The sequence below is a fragment of the Harpegnathos saltator genome, unplaced genomic scaffold, assembly GCF_003227715.2.
Source record: "Harpegnathos saltator strain DR-91 unplaced genomic scaffold, Hsal_v8.6 scaffold275, whole genome shotgun sequence".
NCBI lineage: Eukaryota > Metazoa > Arthropoda > Insecta > Hymenoptera > Formicidae > Harpegnathos > Harpegnathos saltator.
In genome coordinates this window covers 804,097-823,950 of record NW_020230067.1, presented here as the reverse complement: position 1 = coordinate 823,950, position 19,854 = coordinate 804,097, and the positions used below count along the sequence as shown (strand labels likewise).

At 36.7% G+C, this 19,854-nt stretch overlaps 1 protein-coding gene across 2 annotated transcripts; it reads right to left on the bottom strand.

Annotated features, from left to right (window-relative positions):
• Positions 1 to 282: 282 nt before the first annotated feature.
• On the bottom strand, positions 283 to 18,835 carry LOC105187141 (fatty acid synthase). Of its 2 annotated transcripts, XM_025299414.1 has the most exons (20): positions 18,681 to 18,835; positions 15,819 to 16,020; positions 15,448 to 15,698; positions 11,863 to 12,094; positions 11,312 to 11,730; positions 8,998 to 9,288; positions 8,675 to 8,882; positions 8,394 to 8,548; positions 8,022 to 8,189; positions 7,425 to 7,891; positions 7,037 to 7,341; positions 6,394 to 6,795; positions 5,284 to 6,290; positions 4,861 to 5,102; positions 3,990 to 4,683; positions 3,054 to 3,885; positions 1,444 to 1,901; positions 1,054 to 1,308; positions 734 to 988; positions 283 to 656 (listed from the first exon to the last, which is right to left on the bottom strand). In XM_025299414.1, the coding sequence occupies exons 2-20, from the start codon at positions 15,988 to 15,990 to the stop codon at positions 555 to 557; spliced, it is 6,915 nt and encodes a 2,304-aa protein (XP_025155199.1). In that variant the 5' UTR covers positions 15,991 to 16,020; positions 18,681 to 18,835; the 3' UTR covers positions 283 to 554. The 2 variants fall into 2 exon arrangements, with proteins under 2 accessions (XP_025155199.1, XP_025155201.1); XM_025299416.1 differs by lacking the exons at positions 11,312 to 11,730; positions 11,863 to 12,094; positions 15,448 to 15,698; positions 15,819 to 16,020; positions 18,681 to 18,835 and adding an exon at positions 9,978 to 10,000 and having other exon boundaries at positions 288 to 656.
• Positions 18,836 to 19,854: the final 1,019 nt, after the last annotated feature.

Sequence of the window (19,854 nt, the reverse complement as noted above, 5' to 3'; positions counted from 1 at the left end):
CTCAGGAGGGAGATCTTGCAAATATATGTAAAGATAAAGGTCATTGCAGGTGGATCTCCTATCCGGTATATTTATCATAAACGTTATAGCAGAATACATAGCATATATCAATTTATTCCAGTTTATCAGAATATATATTTATCAAATATAAATCCAAAGTTGACCAGAATTAATGTAGAAAAGAATGTTAAGTAGAGACTTAAATGTTACCTAAAGTAAGAACGGAAAAATGTCAACGACGACACGTAATGTACGAAAGTATAAAAATAGGAAGCCATTTAAAGCCGCAATGCGTGAATTTAGAATAAATATCAAACAAAAGTAAGCAATCCTTTTTTAGAGTTATAAACGTTTCTCCATATTGGCGACGAAAGTTATTTATACTTGTTTATTAATCATGCACGATGAATAAATAATCGAGTATTTTACCATAATATTTTATTATTGCCTTGTTTATAATAAATATTCTGCGTATTCTCCTTCCCTTTCCACACACCTTGATACCTTCGATTTACAGAATTACGAACTTTTGTAACATTATAAAGATTAACTTCTCAAGATAATATTTCGTTAATAATATCAGCAAGTTCATCATTTTCCAACATCGTGAGATGATTACCTTCGACACGACGAACTTGCACGTTACCTTCAGTCACCTGAATAATAATTAATTTTGTCGTCAATTGATTTTCAAAGGCGGATACATCGATATGCGTCCTTATATTAAGATTACCTTTTTCAAGTCGCTATTTTCGTCGGCAGAAGGCAGGTTGGACGTTGTAGGTTTTAGTAATAGTATAGGCGATTTCAGTGGCGGTAATGAGGAAGCATCATACTCGTGAATAGCGATCAGATGCTTATAAATCGTTGTACAATAAATTTTGTAATTTTCAAGAGAAGTTACTTGCACAATATCGTCTGAAAGACATTTGACGACAGCATCCCATTTTTTTTCCCACGTGTCGTGTTTAGACAATTCTAATAGAACCTGTTAACAATTATCGTTATTACGTGTCTTATATTATAACAATAAATTCACCATACACAACATACCGATGTATTATCGACAGAGTAGAAGAGATCTATAAGGCCTAGGAGAACATTATTCTGAAATTCCTGAAGATTCGTGAAAGGAAAATATTGATCTTTCAGAGTTTTCATATAATCCGGTGTGCCATCAATTAATATTAACCGTCCTGTGAAATTTCTCGCCTCCAACAATCTCATCAACTCGATAGCGATTAACGACCCGTATGAATACCCAACTATTATGAATTCCGCAGAACCCTCCATCTTTGATATTATATGCTACAAAAAAAGAAAGAAATATTAATGTTCTTTTTTTCTTATTAGTTTCTTGATCGACGTGACGCAATTCCAGTCTAGTGGAATGGAATCACGGAAATATCGAAAAGGCAACTTCCCTGTTATATTAATACGTACAGGTAACAGACTGGCAGCCGACTGCAATACAGATTCACTCGTGGGGATATTGTTTGCTCCGTGCTGCAAACATGTCACGGGACCTTCGATTTTCGAAGCCAACAAATTAAATACGCTCCCGCAACCTTCGATTCCTGGTAGAAGAAATATCCGCTTTGTGCCCATTTTATTTCTCGTAGTTGTCTCCAAGCAAACATCTGGAACTATGTCTAAATTATTGATTAAACGAATTAAAAATTTTATACCCTCTGAATCGAGTGTCTCAATCTGCTCAAAACGCTTGTCTTTATCGGCCATATTGTGGAGTTTCTCTAAAGTGAGAGTTCTAATGTCCTGCGCGGTAAGATAAACGTCGAATTCTTTCTCCAACGTTTGCTTGATCTCTACCGCCATCATTGAATCCATACCCATCTCTGACAGGGGGGTGCGAAGTCCAACCGCTTTCACATCTTTTATTCCTAAGTAAGCAAAGACAGGAGAAGATAAGGCTCTTGGATTTTTATCATGATCACATAAATCACAACAAAAGGTATGAGAAAGAATACACACATCATTCTTGCCATAGGTGTTTTATAAAACAGTAACATTTAATATCTATTACACTTCGGACAGTAGAAAAAAATGATGTAAGGAAAAGTTGAATCCTAATCTTGAATTGAGTGGGCACACTATTTTTTTATGAAATTGATTTTTTATTGGTGCAATGAAGGTTGGACCATAAAAATATAATTGCATTTTTATTTTAAATAGAACTCCTTTATTTTTTGTATAAGTAGATTTTTAAAATATTTTTCGTAAATTTTTTGTATAAATAGATATTTTAAATATTCTCCGTAAAAAGGTAGCAGGATAAGATGACCAAAAAATGAGTAGTTAATAAGACATTTAAGATTTATTAAAGTAAATGTTTGAACGTTCCACCATACAATAAACATTTGGCATCGAGTGTCTAGAAGGATATTTCGAACACTGTTTGTAAATATTCAATTGCGTCGAAAAAATTGTACCGTCTACGCCTGTCTAACAATAAGAATCGTACGCAGTAACGAGTTGTAATTCAATGAAGAAAATATATCATTATGAAAGTTTTAAACAATGAACAAAAGCAGACATGTTCACCATTTTTGTGTTTTGTGATAAGAATGCTATAAATGCTGCAATTATATATCGTCTCATATCCGTAATGTTGCCAAATGTTTGTTGTACGATGGAACATTCGAATATTTACTTTAAAATCTGAATCTGAAATGTCTATTCATTTAACTACTTACTTTCTGCAGAATATTTTAACTTGTACAAAGAAAAATCAGGGGCTTCAGTTTAAGATAAAAATGTAGCTGCATTCTTCTCGTCACTGCGCTACCAAAAAATTGACTTCATAAGACAATAATGCTTATGAGAACATTCAACTTTTACTTACGCTGTCTTATTCTTTTGTATTTTCCAAAATACAATAGATATTAATTGTTAGGATTCTGTGAAACACCCTGAATACAATTAACATTATGTGTGTCATTAATTGTAATTTTTTAACTTTAATTTCAATGTTTTATCGTAAAAAGTTTTCGAAATGATCATCAGATTTGTCACGTTTATGATGAAAAAATTACCCATGATACTAGCTACAGTTTCCATAATGTCCATCACTCCACCAAATGTCGCGCGCTTCTCTGCCACAACCATACTACCCACGATCGGCTTATTTAGAACCATGAAAGTGTCCAGCGACTGCAGACAGGACTGTATTTTCTGTTGTAAAGTACCGCCGATGATCAGTTCCTTATTGTCCTTTTGCATATCGGCCACGAGACCCACATCACCCACCGCGCCCCACTGTATAGCCATCCCAGGTAATCCGTCTTGTACTCTTCTCTCGCATATTCTCTCCATGATGGAATTGGCCATACCGTAATTAGTTTGGCCGGAGTTTCCTCGGCCGCACGAAACGGATGAGAAGACAACAAAGTACCGGAGGTCAGGGCACATTTTCCTGGACAACTCGTCCATTGTTTTCGTCGCCATTGCTTTCGGTTTAAATGATTCCTCGAAGGACTCAGTTGTCTGATTCTTGTAGAGAGAATCTTTCAGCACTACGGCAAGATTGAATATAGCGTCCACCGGTCCCATTTCAATGGCAGTGTTCAGGATGGACGCGCCGTCTTTGTGATCAGACGCTTCAGCGCTCGCGATAATCTGCACATTCACCCCGTAGGACTTCCATAATTCCACCCTCGAGCGCTGGTAACCGTTTCGCAATCCTGTCCGCGAAGTGAGAAGAAGATTCTTTGCTCCGCGAAGAATCAGCCAGTCGGCCAATTCTAGACCAAAGCCGCCTAATCCGCCCAAAATGATGTAAGACATATGAGACTTGCAGAAAAATCGGGGATAAGCGAGAATAGGAAGACTCAATGGCTCGTTTTCATCGCATATCTTTATCAGGATCTGAAAATAAGAATGATAATAACAGAATTTCATTGCGATCATATATAGAGCAGCTGTTGCGATAACATTAAAAACATGAATTTCTAGTGTGCGCGAGAAATTACCTTTCCTATGTGCTTGCCAGTTGCCATATACCTGAAGGCATCTTCTACTTCGGTCTTTTCAAAGACTTTCCTTGGAAGAGGTTTTATCGAGCCATTTTTTAGACATTGTAACACATAATTATATACAATTCCGTAATTCTTTGAGACGGAACTTATTATATTGTCTAACATAATCGCATGAAAACTGATGCCTTTCGTAAAAATCATTCTATCTAAAGTATTATCGGCGATCAAGTCATATTTTCCTATTTCCAAGAATCGACCGCCTTTTGCCAAGCAGCGAATAGACGCCTGAAGCTTCTCCTCAGCTAAGGAATTCAATACGATATCAACTCCCCGACCGCGTGTCTGCTCAAGTATCATTTGTTCGAAACTTGTGTCACGAGAATTGCCGATATGATCGTCAAGGATCGAAGGAAAAGTTTCTCTAATGAATTGCCGTTTCTTCAAAGTTCCGACTGTTGTGAATACTTCGCACTTTTCGTACAGCGCGAGGTGGATCGCGGCTTGACCAATACCGCCGGTGCCCGAATGAATGAGAACTTTGTCTCCTCTCTTCATTTTTCCTTTCTCGTAGAGAGCGTAGCAGCTTGTAGCATAAACACACGGAACTGTAGCAGCATCCTCGAATGTCCATTCATCGGGAATAACCCAAGACATCACGCGGTCCTGGATTGCAACATTTGATATTCCTCTAAAAATATAAATTATGTTTTCATTCAAGTTGACGTCGTCTTTCAATCATGGAGGGAAAATTGATAACTGCATTTCATATCTACATTAGTGCTAAATCTAATATCCTTCAATACAACATTGTTATTGAATTTATATCTATGATATAATAACTATATTTTGTATTATATCATCCCACCTATCGGAGCATATCGCCATTATTCTTTGTCCAAACCCATCATATCCGACAAATTCAAAGCCTAAGAAAGAATCGATTTCTCGTTCAATCATTTGAAAGGATTCCAACGCCAGTTTACCAGTAGCTATCATAATATCTTTGAAATTCAGTGCCACGTAAATTTTATGTATCATATTTTCGCGGTTGAGTTTGGGAGATGTCCGTCCTTCGACCCAACGGATTGTGCTCATATCACCTCGGATCTAATAGGAATTAAGTTGACGATATAATTTCGTATTATTATTAATACAAAAAAATTGTTGTAAAGGAATGGTTTTGACTAAAATTGAGTTGTTTCGACGTTTTCCGCACAAAGATAGATCAAGTTTTATGCAAATTTCTTTCAGTGTCCACTTTGTTATCGTATACAAAACACTTACGTACCCTTTGAGCAACGTAACCGCACTGCACGGGTATGGGTTCCGGCGGCGGTAATGACAAGTGTCTGTAAGAGCCCCAAACTTTGCCGGGACGTAAGACATTAATGGGTAAGTCCAGTCGCAACTGATTCATGTAAAAAGGCTCTTGCAAGGAGAACTTGGGCGCGTTCTTATCCTGAATGAAGACGCATCTAACTGTGTCGCCGCCTGGCTCCTTTCGCAAACAATTTACAAATCCTATGACACCGCACTCAGGATCATCTTCCACAACAAGTGTTACTCGTGAGTTCGTCTCGTCGTCCGTGTCCAATGAAGATTTGAGCTTTTCGATCCACGAAAACTCGTAATTGTTTATATGCACGATTTCTCTTTTTATTATTGCACTTTGCGCCTTTCTCAGAAGCAACACCAACTCCCGTTCCGTGCGTTTCTCCAAAATGATATTCAAATTGTACTGTTGGAGCAACTCGTTGTCATATGTGACATTGAGGTCCTCTCGGGTAAACAGAAAGCCACCAGCCATTATATTAGATAGTAATGTGTGTGCACCTTTCGTTAATACTCCAACTCCAACAACCATTAGGAACGTACCGTCGTTTAACAGTTTGTTAGGTTGTACGACCGATAGATTTTGTGGTAACAAAGAGCAGTCGAATCTGTTCTCCATCGCAGCCAACGTCAGATTAGATCGCACTAATGGCAAGTTGCTCAGAACTTTGTCTACAATTGGAATAACTAGATCCTCCAGTAGAATCTTGTCATCGTCCTCGACAAACTCGATCACTTTGACGTTTCTCAAATTGTAACATTCAAGCGCGATGTGTATCGATATTTGCACCGCATCTTTCAAAGAGATCGTGTTATGATCGCGGTGAGCAATGAACTTGTATTCTTCGTGTACAGATTCGACGTTCGTCGATCGGCGGGATATGACCATGGACTTCAGCCCACAAATTTCAATTCCTCCGGATATAATGGCGTCGAAAGAATCATAGACACGTACGGGTACATCTGTAATAAAATTCACAATATGGAGATGACAATAGGAAACCTGCATGAAGAGCAAAATATTGCAAAATACGAAAATATTTTAAATTAAATTGTGCGTTCTTACTTCTTTCTTCAATAGAGAGGTTATGAAACTGCGTCATATGATGTGCAGGGTCGATTACCAATTTACGAATTTGAGTCGGTACGTAAAGATTTCTCGAGTCAACCGATAAGAGTTTTATTTGCAGCATATTGTCCATAAACGCTACCCAATTTGTTGCCCACGTGATATGTCCTGTACTTCCATTAATTGAGGAGCTTTTTAATGAACGAAATAGACCATTATACTGGTAGCCACGGAGTCGTAGTTCCTTGTAAATATCTGCAGCATTCATGCATTCTTCATCATCTTCGTTTTTCGGTAGAAACTGAACGGATATTTTCTCTTTCACGATATCGTCAGGCACCCTCACGACTCCACTGACGATTACATTCTCTCCCTCTATAATCTCGAAATTATTACCGCCTGTAAAAGTATTACAATTATTACACGATAATATCACTATTTCTCTGAATCTATTACATCGACTTGATTTCTATTGTTGAAGACAATTTTGTTGTTGCAGGAAATTGAATCCCACTGCGACTTCGCAATGTTTTTCCATCTTTTTTCTTAATGTTGATTATATTATTGTTAATGTTATGTCACAATATCACTGTAACGGAATATCGAGAATTGAGTCTCGGGTAATTGCAAAAGTATTTACCTTCTTGGATCATAATAGTTAAGTCCAGCTTGTCTCGTCGTGATAAGTGAGTAGCGCGTATGAATTTAACATTTTCAAATACAATAGGTATGTTTCTATGATCAATGCCGCTCAACAAACCAATAGTATGCCAAATTTCGTAAAGGTAACCCATAGCTGGTAACAAATTTCTTCCATCGATTATATGGTCAGACATATAATCAAAATCTGCATCAGCGGTTGTAATAGTGACGATTCTTTCTCTGCTGAAAATTTTACTTTCACCTGCATAATGGTACAAGTAATAGTCCTCAGAGTGATTCCATCTGCAATATTGTTTTAAAATTAGTAATGTAAACAAAGAATCGTGATTCGTTTTCTTATACTTATATTTCAAGAAAAGGCGGACCTAATGAGAGGAGATATCATTGGTGTTCCCCGACTAACAGGAAATTGCACTGGCGGATACAAACTTGCAATCTGTGGCTGAAGTCCTACATTATAAAGATCTCCGATTCCTTCTAAAAAGTTTTGCATAGTATGCTTTTGACCGCGTTTATAGAGTGAAATCAACGTTATCACTGACTGCAAGTTTGGTATGAGTGGCTGAAAAGTATTGTGTGGTACTATGTCGACGAGTATCGTATCTTTCGGTAACAAAGCTGTAATTTTTTGTAATGGTACTGGATTCAGTATAATGTCTACATAATATTCTGCAGCGGTCTCAAACTTGTCGCGTTCGCTTCGTGACCTGCCCAACTGTGTTACACCGCGACTGTTTGGAAAGTTCGCTGGTAATATTCGGTAGAGATGTTCCAAGAGTTTTGATCTAACAACATCAAGATAGTTGCCTTGATTCGTAGTAATGTCATCAACCTGAGGAGCAATGATCAATATTATTATATCTGGTTTCATAAGTATGTATAAATGAAACATACATAAACAATTGCTCCACATAAGGAAAGCGGAAATTAGTAATTAAAATGAATTCAAAAGTCGTTAAAACCTGAGACATGGCCTGCTCAAATGCCGTGCCTATGAAATACGCCGTCAAAATTGTTGTCTCGATAGTGAAACGTCCATCAACATATTCGGATATAAGTTGGCCAATAGACTGACCTATCGTGTAATCGGATAGAATACCAATGTGTGTTAAGATATCCACTATTCCAATCTAAAATGTTGTTGATAAAAGTATTGGCTTTTAATTGAGAGGCTATTACATCATACGTTTACATGGTTTTACGTGGCTAAATACCGATATAAATATACACACACACACACACACGAGTACTTAAATAATTTATATGTTGGACTGTGCTTAGTCAAGCATTTTATATATTGTGAATATAAAATAATTGATATTTCTTTCTTATACCTGTATGGCAATGATTGCTACAAATGATTCTACGATGCTATTGCTGGTAGTTTTATTTTTGTTTTTTATAATATCCGTAACACATATATCCCGCTGCTTTAATGTTTCATTACATTTCTTTATTGCCTTTGCAAACACTGGTAGTTTCATCAGTTCTTTAATATATCAAAAGCAAACATATTAATCATATATGAAGGATATTGTATACATGGAGTTGTATATATCCATTCCATCAAATTTATGTATTGAAACTAAAATATTCGTAATAGTTGCTTTCGTACCTATGTTACGCCACTCAACTTCTGTTCCAGGAAGTACAAAGCAGATTGGTCTCCTTGGGTTTGCGCAGTTTTCAACTTTTCTTATTTTGTTAACAGGAACTTCAGGTCCAGCAATAGTATATCCTCTATAGGGATGCCCTTCAATATTTTCTGCATGAATGCTATGCAGAAGAGCCACATATTCCACGTCTATCTGTCGGCTATTCATCTACCGCGGCAGAGTTGGACATATTCATCTTATCACGGAAATAATCATTTTGATCTTGGATAATTTCTATTTTAATTTGGTTTTTAAAAATACGTTTTTAGTTAAATTTACTTACGTCATCTAATAGAGTCTGAACAGCCTCCTCAGTACGACCAGATACCGCTACGAGTCTGGGTAAGCCATCTGGTATTCCAACATTGATTTTATTTTTGGGATTTGATTTCAGTAGTATGTGACAGTTTCCACCGCCAAATCCGAAATTATTAATGCCAATGTAACCACCGTTCCATGAAGTTGGTTCAGTGACGACATTCATTCTTCCTTCAATTATAGGAGTCAGTTCCTTTCGCGGTGTTTTGTAGTGTATGGTTGGTGGAATAATGCCTGTTTCCATCGCTATCAACACCTTAAAAACGTTGAAATATATCACATACAACCTCTTATAAGGAAACCGTGGGAACTGTTCCTCACCGATTTTGATGGGCTTTGGATATGTTGTTAAGCAACAAAAAATATTAAATACTTATTTTTTTATCGGCGTATTTAGTACCCAAATAGCCAAACCTGTGCGAGCAGATTTCGAGCAAAGCCTGCTATCATAATTTGATGTCAAATAGGCAACAAATTTAATGCAGAATTTGTTATATCAAATTATGCCACCAATCTGCGGACAAATATGCGCCAGATCCTGCTGTCGGATATTTGACGGCAGATTTGTAGCAAAAACCGCGCAAGACTTGTAGTAATTTGACGGCAGATTGGCGGCAGAAATCGAGCAAATTCTGCGCGTAGACTCTGCGCGTAATTTGGCAGCAGGACCTGCGTAGTTTCTTCCAACAATCTGCTCGAATGGTCTGCACGTAGGTCCTGTCGACAAAACACGAGCCTAATGAGGACACAGATGGCTATGGTTTTGATATGACGATCTGATCGAAATTAGCGTCAATCTGTGCGCATTTTGCTAGCATGTTGCTTACTGGGTACAACACTTAATAATATAAAATAATAGAAATATTTAAATATATATATATTTCTGATATCCAAGACCTACTGATTCGTAATATAAAGCCTCTCATGGGCAACTGTCAGACTCACCTTCTAGAAGAGGCAGCAAAAGAAATCGGATTAAGAATCAATGAAGACAAAACAAAAATACTAGTGACATCTAGAAAGAGAAGAAAAAGTGGACAAAAACTCGCCGTCGGTGAATATGAGCTCGAGGAAACAAATGAGTTCAAATATTTGGGATCGGTATTAACCAATGACAATAACGAAGTCAAAGATGTGAACTTGAAAATCAAATAGGCAAATAGGGCATACTATGCTCTACTCCCAGTGATAAAATCCAGAGACGTGCATAGAAATACGAAAATTATGCTATATAAAACACTAATACGTAGTGTAATTACGTATGGATGTGAAGCATGGGCAATCACGAAAGAGATGGTGGAATGTCTAGACGCTTTCGAAAGAAAAATTTTATGTATGATATGTAGCCCAATACAAGAGAATGGTATATGGAGGATGAGATATAACCAGGAGTTATTCGAAATACATAGAACACCAAAATTATCTAAACATATTAGGATCATGCGGCTTCGCTGGGCCCAGGCATGTGCAAAGGATGGAAAACACAAGAACACCAAAGAGAATATTAACGACAAAAATATATGGAGGCCGACCGAAGGGAAGACCGAGGGCGAGATGCGAGGACGGCATGGCAGAGGACACTGCTGAATGAGGGGAGATGGAGACGGGATGCGATGGACCGGGATGCTTGGAGGGCCAGACTTCTGGAGCTCTGGATGGCTCGAACTTGAGCTGTAGCGCCACTGGATTGGATATACATGTTTCTAATCATCTTGTGTCCGATTTCTTAGCACCTTTCTTCCTGGTTTTACAACAAGAAAAAGTAACAGAAAGTAACGAAGTCGTTATTTTAAAATATCGTTACTTTCAAGTAATGGTAACGCATTATTTTTTAAGACCAGTAACGAGTAACGGTAATGAGTTACTTTTTACCGAAAATAACGGTAACGGTAACGAGTTACTTTTAAAAAGTATTTTTCCCAACCCTGAATATATGTGGATAAAATTTTGTTTTGGTCATTTATTGGTTTACGGTGTAACTATTTTAGTGTATTTCTGTGTTAAATTTTGTCACTGAAAAAGCGACTTCAACTCTGCGTTTAAAAGCTTTTTTAGAGAACCTTTATAGTTTTTTCAATTTTAAGACTGTTACATTATTAAATTTATCATGTTAAATTTTTAAGCTCATCATTAGATACAGTGATCGCAAAGTTTTTGAATGTACAATTTTAGAAATATTAAATTACCAGACAAATCAAAATGTAATATGTTCTGTGCTAATTCGTTTCTTGCGAACGCAAGTCTTGTGTTTTTGCTGGTTAAGGAATTAAAATACGTACTTTTACCACTTGACAAAGGCCACTAGCAGGTTCAGAATGCCCGAGATTTGATTTTATCGAACCCACCAATAAGGGAGTAGTCCTCTTTGAACATAAAGCCTGATCGATGGCCTCAACTTCTGGCGGATCTCCTGCTAAAGTACCAGTGGCGTGGGCCTCCATGTAGGACAGCTCTTCGGGTGTGATGCCGCAATCATTGTAAAAGTCTTCCAATAATTTCTTTTGCATACTGAGAGAAGGATATGTAATCCCTTCTGGCTTCCAACCATCGCAATTAGTTTTAGAGTAGACGAGGGTAGCATAGATTCGTTTCGCGTTCTTCGCTTTCTGCAGATATATTACTGCGATTGTTTCACTGCGCATATAACCCGTACCGCTCACATCGAAGGGCTTGCAGTACCCATCCGCGGAGAGGACTCCTAAAATTGTTCAATCCGTTAACAATTAAGCGATCTTTCGTCGAGTTATCGCCATGACAGCGTTTATATGTAAGCGATAGATTTCTTTACAAGTAATGATTTTACATTTTATAAGATTATTTACAAGCTTACCGAGATGAAAAAATTGAAGCGTTATATTGGGATGAAGACACAGATTAGCACCACCCACGATAGCTGCGTCGCACTCTCCACCTCGTATCATTCTGAAAGCTTCCGCAATAGCGTAGTGGCTTGAACTGCAGGCCGTATCCATCACATAAGACGGTCCGGTAAGACCGAGCCAATTAGAAATGCTGTTCGCTAGCCAGTATTTACCGAATCCAATAACTGAGTATCCAGGTGACTAATTAAAAATAAATTACGTTCATGTTAGTATTTATTTTCCCCTTACTCATTTCCCCCTTTATTGTATACATATAGGGTGGTCCATTTTAATCGACAATCGAAAATATTTCGTCAGGTAAGCCAGGTCGTTAGGTCGCGAAAAATGTTTCAAACAAAAGTTGTAGGGTTCAGAGGGAAACATTTGACGGTGATCTTGGCTTAACCTTAGATTATCGTTTGATGGTCACGTAGAGGTCAACTTTACAGTCCTAAATCATAATTTATTTTCCCTCGGGAATCGCCTCGATACCATTTTCCCTCATCGATGGATAGGTCGGGATGGTCCAATTTGGTGGCCATGAAGATCATTCGACCTTACCTCCAAATTTTTATCTGTAGAGATTTTTGAAAGGCGCAGTGTTTCATCAACTGCCAACGACGCGGCATCACTGTAAACTGAAGCGTGTTACAATAATATGCTTGAAGCGTGTTAAAATATGTCTCCACTTTAGACATACAAAATCAGCAAATTAAATCAACACATATATGTATGTTAAAAGAACATATTTATGTATGTGTTAAATATAATTGTTTGTATGTGTGTTAATGGTTAGATGTATTAAAATAACACTCTCACTGTGTTATGAAAGTATTGGACTTGAATAAGTTCTGCTGTTTTTTCGCGAAAATGAATGCTTCATTTAGAATATTAGTAAAGAGCATGTGGTTGAAAATATTGTCCATCGCTAGCCACTACTTTCTTCTATCTTTTTGGCAGCATACGAATACCATGTCGAAAGAATGACTCATCTTTTGAGATTATCCACGAATCGACCCATTTTCTGGCATCTTCATAAGAATGGAAATGCTACTCAGCCAGGCCATGAGTCATCGATCGGAACAATTTGTAATCGGAAGGAGCAATGTCCGGTGAATACGGCGGATGGGGTAGGACTTCCCATTTGACCGTTTCCAAATAGGTTTTGACCGGTTTTGCAACATGTGGCCGAACGTTGTCATGCTGCAAAATTACTTTGTCGTGTCTCTCCTCGTATTGCGGCCGTTTTTCCTTCAATGTTCGGCTCAATCGCATCAATTGTAGTCGATAGATGTAGTCTCCCGTGATAGTTTCGTTGGGTTTGAGGAGCTCATAATATACTATACCCAGCTGATCCCATCAAATACATAGCATGAGCTTGGAACCATGGATATTCGGCTTTGCCGTCGATGTTGATGTATGGCCGGGCTTACCCCACGATTTTCTACACTTCGGGTTATGGTAGTGTAACCACTTTTCATCGCCAGTCACGACACGATGCAAAAAACCTTTCCTTTTCTGCCGTTGGAGCAGCTGTTCACACGTGAAAAACACCGTTTGACGTCTCTCGACTTCAATTCGTACGGCACCCAATTTCCTTGCTTTTGAATCATTCCTAATGCTTTTAAACGTTTGGCAAAACATTTTATTTTGAATTTATACATTTTTAGTTATTATCACCTTCAATATATACCCCTCCTCTATCCCTACAACGCTTCATACGAATTTTCCATTGTTCAAAACAGTGCTGGAAGTCTTCTTCTGTGAGCTCCTTCATGACGCGTGCCGTTTTTACTTTCACAGCTTAAACGGACTGAAATCTTGTTCCTTTTGATGTAGATTTGACCTTGGGAAACAGATAAAAGTCGCATGGTGCAAGGTCTGGCGAATAAGGCGGATGGTCTAACACTGGGATGTTGTACTTGGCTAGAAACGTCTTGACAGATAATGCAGAATGAGCTTGTTCTTCCAAAATTCATTTTTTTCTTATTCTTTCACGGAGTTGAGCAAGAACCTCAAGGTAGTAACGTTGATTAATAGTTTGACCTTCTGGAACCCAGTGAAGGTACACAACCCCATGAATATCGAGAAAAACAATCATCATCGCTTTGAATCTTGATTTGCTCATTCGAGCTTTTTTAGCTCTCGGTGAAGTTGAGCCGTTCCAATGTATGGATTGGCGCTTAGTTTCAGGATCATAAGTGAAAAACCAAGATTCGTCACATGTTATCACTCTTTCCAAGAAGTTCGGGTCATTTTCAATGTGCATTCAAAGTGTCAGTACAAACATTTTCGCGAGCTCCTTTTTGTTCAATCGTGAGAATTTTAAGCACCATTTTCGCACACATTTTTTGCATGTTAAAATTGTTATGTAAAATTTGCCTTACGCATTCTTTGTCAATTTCTACAGTTTCAGCAATCGCACGAATAGTTAACCGACGGTCAGATCGAATCAGATTACCGACTTTTTCAATATTTTCATCCGTTTTTGACGTGGAAGGGCGTGGACCCGGGCGTGAATCATCTTCAACGTCTTCTCGGCCATCTTGGAAACGCTTACACCACTCAAAAACTCGCGTTCGTGATAAACATTCATTGCCATACACTTCTTTTAATAAAAGATAAGTTTCAGTAGCGCTTTTTCCAAGTTTCATGTGAAATTACACGACGATTCGTTGCTCTATTTTTACACTTATCACTTTTCCGACAAAACAAAACAACAGCTCTTATACAAACGAAGGCCACGGCCAGTCTAATTCGTTTACAGACACGAGAGGCGCCGCATTCGAAAGAGAAGGCTTCACGTTATATAGCTGTCGGTCGTTCGCGTTTGGCGCATGCGTACTTCTTATATGGAAGCATCAATCTTGTTATTTTATAGCCAAACCTCGTATTTGGCTTTAAAATGATCTTTAAATATCATGGGACTCCTATCATAATTTACCTATCTGAACGTAAAATTTTCCGCTCTTTTCATTTCTGAAGTCAAAAATAGTGGTTCCTATTTGAAAAATCAAAGTTGACCTTCAAATAACCTTGAAAATTGACCTCAAAGTCAAAGTCAAAATCATCAGTGTGTGTCCTTCATTAACACCTACAACTTTTAGTTGAAACATTTTTTGTGATCTGGCTTACCTGACGAAATACTTCCGATTGTCGATTAAAATGAACCATCCTGTATGTGTACAAAATACTTTTTCAGTTATATTAAGTAATATAAAAGTCTCGAATAATGTCTGTGCCAATGCTGATTAGCTGCTTTCAGAGCTTCGTCTAATTATGTAATTGCTATTAAGTATTCAATGACTGCAGCGTTTTTATCTTCCTATGCTAAATTCAATAAGTTCTGGCATGAACTTTCATGGCATGAATATTTCAGAAACAAGATTATTTAGAGGGATAATTTTTAAAAAAGGTAAATATTTATTAAAGTAGCAATAGAATGTTTGTTTATAATATTATTAATAAAAGAATGTTTCTTTCCATTATATTTGGCAGTTCCAGAACTGCTTTTATATTAGAGATATGAAATCATCTGAAATCATCTAGTGTACCTGAGGCATGGTAAGAAGAGTTATGGTGGACGATGCAGAATAACACGATCCTATAAAGACACCAGTTTTCGTTCCTCGTAATTCTTTGGGATTTACACCGGCGTCGTTAAGTGCTTCATAAGTGTGCTCGAGCAACATCCTGCACATAGGATCAGTAATATGCGCTTCCACAGATGAAATACCAAAGTACTCTGCGTCGAACTTGTTTATATTATTAACCTTTCCTGATCGATCCGGCATGTCATAATTAGCTGTAAAAATGCCAAACATTTATTTTTATACTATGACTATAATCTGCAGTATTGCTACTATTTTCTTTTCTATTTTGTTTTTTCCCTTAATATTTTATTCAAATTGTATCTGTATATTACCATTTTCCCATCGTCGATTGTCGTCCGAACCTAGGTCCATCATATTCAAAAGATTTTCTTGCAACTCCTTTATATTGTCTGTATCGGGAAATCGACCGGCCATACCAGAAATCACAATCTCTTCACCCGGCGGCATTTTCTCGTATGGGTTATAACTTTTGCTGTCTTCCATATTTTTGTCTCACTAACAAATCTATTCGTACTGAAAACATAGTGCAAAATGTATTTTGCTCTCTCGGACACAAATAAACAAAACGATCAAACGGGACGTAGGATAAATCAACAATTTTATTCCATGAGCAATCTTTTCGCGTAAGAAAAATATACCTAATATATATTATTCAAAACAATTAGGGAGCGCTTCAAAACGTGCAAAATTTGATGATTTTTAAGAAGCCATATTTCAGCTTGGGGAGATCGTAGAACAATGTTCGAGAGCGCATTTTGACGGGTAAAGCTTCGACTTTAAAGAGGCTAAGGTTTCATTATTCGTCTCATCGAACTGTTTTTCTTGTGAGGCCCAAAATCAGGTTGTGAAAATATTTTGGAAATTTCATGATTTTGTAGCCATACACGAATAAAGCAGAGATGGTAATAAAAATGGCACCACACTCGCTTTGAAGTGGGAAACTTCCCCTTTAAAACGTCGCAAGGAACATTGTTCTATCATACATTGGAGCCGAGTTGTTGCATTTCAAAGTCACACACACACATCACGTACACTCATATTACGTACACATACACCATATACATAATGTGCAAAATCCGACTGAGCAACCTACCCGTGGTGCACATCGGATAACGCAAGTGCCGGCGGTGTTGCTAAAAATTTTGCAAAATGTAAAGGTGACTTTGAAATGCTATAAGATTATAGCAAGCTATAATATAAGAGTATAGCAAGCTATAATATAAGATTATAGCTTGCGGTTACTGTTTATAACAATATGTTAATCTTCATAATATTAATGGGGTAATGACCTTAATGACAAATATGAAAATTATTGACATTGGAAGGGTGGTCCCTTTTCTCCATATTTACCACTCTTCATTTTTTATTTCTAGGAACATTTCAGTATTTCAAGGTAAATGTTTAGAGAAAAGAAAGAAATTGCATAATTACTCAGGCAATGAATAAAGAATTTCATAGAAACGCAGCTTTTCGAATTCTTACAGAGTCTGAAACGATCTCTTACTTTCTCTGAAAGTGTTCCAATTCACGCAGTTTCTTGTAGAAATATTTCCGCCAGGGTAATTGTCAGCAAATATCCTAAAATCAGTACTCTGAATGCTAAATTGATAGTAAATACTAGGATTTTGCAAAGTTATTCTAAAAATACATTATTTTTAAGTTTTTTCGCTCAAACCGTCATTTTGAGGCAGCTATCTTGAATACACATTTTCACCAATGCATACCTTGAAAGTTCAACATTTATGGGGACAAGATGTGATACTTTGATACAGATAAAAATCTGTATCAAAGTAACGTTTTTGATACGAAATCAAGCTTATAAGAGATAAAACTGCAGATTTTTCACGACTTTTTTCCATATATTCCGCCATATTGGATTTTATTGTGAATCTAAACGAATTCTGATGCCGGAATCTTGTAGAACGACCTCGAAAACGAATAAAGAAATGATATTCGAATCTTATATAATATGTTTCTCTACATAAAATACAGTTGCAAAGTAAGGCTGACATTGTAGGATATTTTAGGACTTTTGTGCGTTAATGGGTTAAAACCACTATCATTTTTCTTTTCGATCTCGAATCCGACAATTGCCTAAGAGATGGCAAAAATGTACAGAAAACGAAGAAGATTACTTTAAAGATTGAGTTTGTATTTATGTTTCTATAAATAAATGTCAAGGTTGATCAAAAAAGGCCGAGAATTAATTTGTACACCTAATAGTAAAGTTTCAGCTAAAAAATGTCAAGCTGACTATCAGAGTTATGTCGTATAGATTACCGTTCATTTTTCTCTGTATAGGTTGCTCATTTCGTATATGCTTTTAGGATCCAAATCATATTTACAAATAAATAAAAAACGAACGATAAAAAGAACCAAACTAACGAAACCAACAAACGAAAAGTGGAAACTTCATGTACTCGTTTATTCAGAAATAAACGATTGCTGCTGATATTCCGTGTAATTGTTTCACGGTTTTTCCATCTGGATAACCATTTCTGAGTGTGTTTTTCATTTTTACCGTTATATTTACAAAATAATACAAATTCACTCGTTCAGAAGTAGACTATTACTTTACATTTTACTTTACATTACTTTACATTGGAAAGATAATTTTTCGTAGATATAAAATTCTGATATTTTTTTGGTTATCACTACTTATAGTCTCAGTTGAAAAAAACTTAAATTTTATTCTTAAAACACTTATAAAAAAGACGGGCGTTAAAGGGTTAAAGGGGAAGTTTCCCATTTCGAAGCGAGTGTGGTGCCATTTTTATTTCTATCCCTGTTTTATTTGTGTATGGCTATAAAATCATGAAATTTCCAAAATTTTTTCACGACCTGATTTTGAGTCTCACAAGAAAAACAGTTGGATGAGACGAATAATAAAACTTTAGCCTCTTTAAAGTCAAGGCTTCACCTGTTAAAATGCGCCCTAGAACATGGTTCTACGACTCCCTAAGCTGAAATATGGCTTCTTAAAAACTATCAAATTTTGCAAGTTTTGAAGCGCTCCCCTAATTGTTTTGAGTAGTATATATTGTAATATAAACCCGGATTCGAGAATGTGTTGTCTTCTTTGCACGTTGCTAACGTAAAATAGAACTTTATAATATTGCCAACTGTTACGTTATGTCATTTCGCAAAATATCCTCAGAACAGCAAGTACATACCTTGAGACTGAATACTAGTTGCTGTTGATCGAATCACTGGAACAAAGATGCTTGTGAAACCTCGATCGATAGACACGAATATACCGATGTCCTCGATGCGATTACTACCGTGCACATGAACATCAACATTTTATATCCAATGTCGACAACGAGCATCACGTTTATATTCATTGTCTTCCTGTTCCGGTCGCTCTCCCTCTTTTCCATCGCCTAGAAGCGCTCCGTCGTTCTTGCTATTTCATCGCTCTTCTTTTGTTCGATTGTAAATTAGAACGTTGCATAATGTTAGAATAACGCATCATAGTGAATATATAATAGGGGTCAAATATCGTTTTCTTGGCGCGTGTGCGTCAATAGTAGAACTTGCTGTTTGAGACACGTAATTCTAGTTTCCTCTTTCATGTCATGACGTGTAAAATTTGTCTGCGAATTAATTTTATAAAAGGAAAATGGGTGTCTTAAAAAATTTCTCTTGAGACATCCATTCTATTATCCTGTATACATGTAGGTAAAATAAAATGTTCTTCTGAGGAATTTTGCTTTGTTTACAATAACTGTTCTACGTGTTCTACTTTCTACTTTCTATATTTCTATATGTGCTTGACATCTTCGAATTAGAGAATATAAATATATTAAATGACATTTAAACATATCAAATGACATGATTTAAGACCACGTGTAAAGAAAGCTTCAGTTGATTATACGCTTGTACATACATGTGAAAATAACACGCTCGAATATATAGTGTAGAAAAAGAAGGGTATATAGAACAATTATCGGAAATAAAACAATAGTAAAATAGTATTAATATAATAAGACACTCGTTTGTTTATTCATCGTATACTATCAGCAGAATCAAACATATAACTTCTGTTACCAAAATTGGAAAATGTTTGTAATTCTTTAGGTTGTAATTGATTTTTTTATCTGTGTTTATTAAACATTTTTTATTCACAAGAGGAGAGTTAGAAGTGAAATCGCGTTTTTGCAATGCGGTTTATTATAACAGATAATCCTTTACGTCCATATTAAGAGTCGCAAACATTAATTTCAAACATCTCTTACTTTTTTCCAAATTAAAAAAAAATGAAAATGTTGATATCAAAGAATTGATTAACCGCTTGGTAATATTGTTGCGCGTATCCGTCTCGCGCGTACCAGGTCCGCGAAATGA

Excerpts from the sequence above, each read along its gene's own strand:
- LOC105187141 (XM_025299414.1), bottom strand. The coding sequence starts at position 15,990 with ATGGAAGACAGCAAAAGTTATAACCCATACGAGAAAATGCCGCCGGGT. Across the intron at positions 12,095-15,447 it reads CTCTTCTTACCATGCCTCAG|TCACCTGGATACTCAGTTAT; the intron begins GTACACTAGATG and ends ATTTTTAATTAG. Across the intron at positions 6,291-6,393 it reads CCTCTCTATTGAAGAAAGAA|ATGTACCCGTACGTGTCTAT; the intron begins GTAAGAACGCAC and ends ATTTTATTACAG.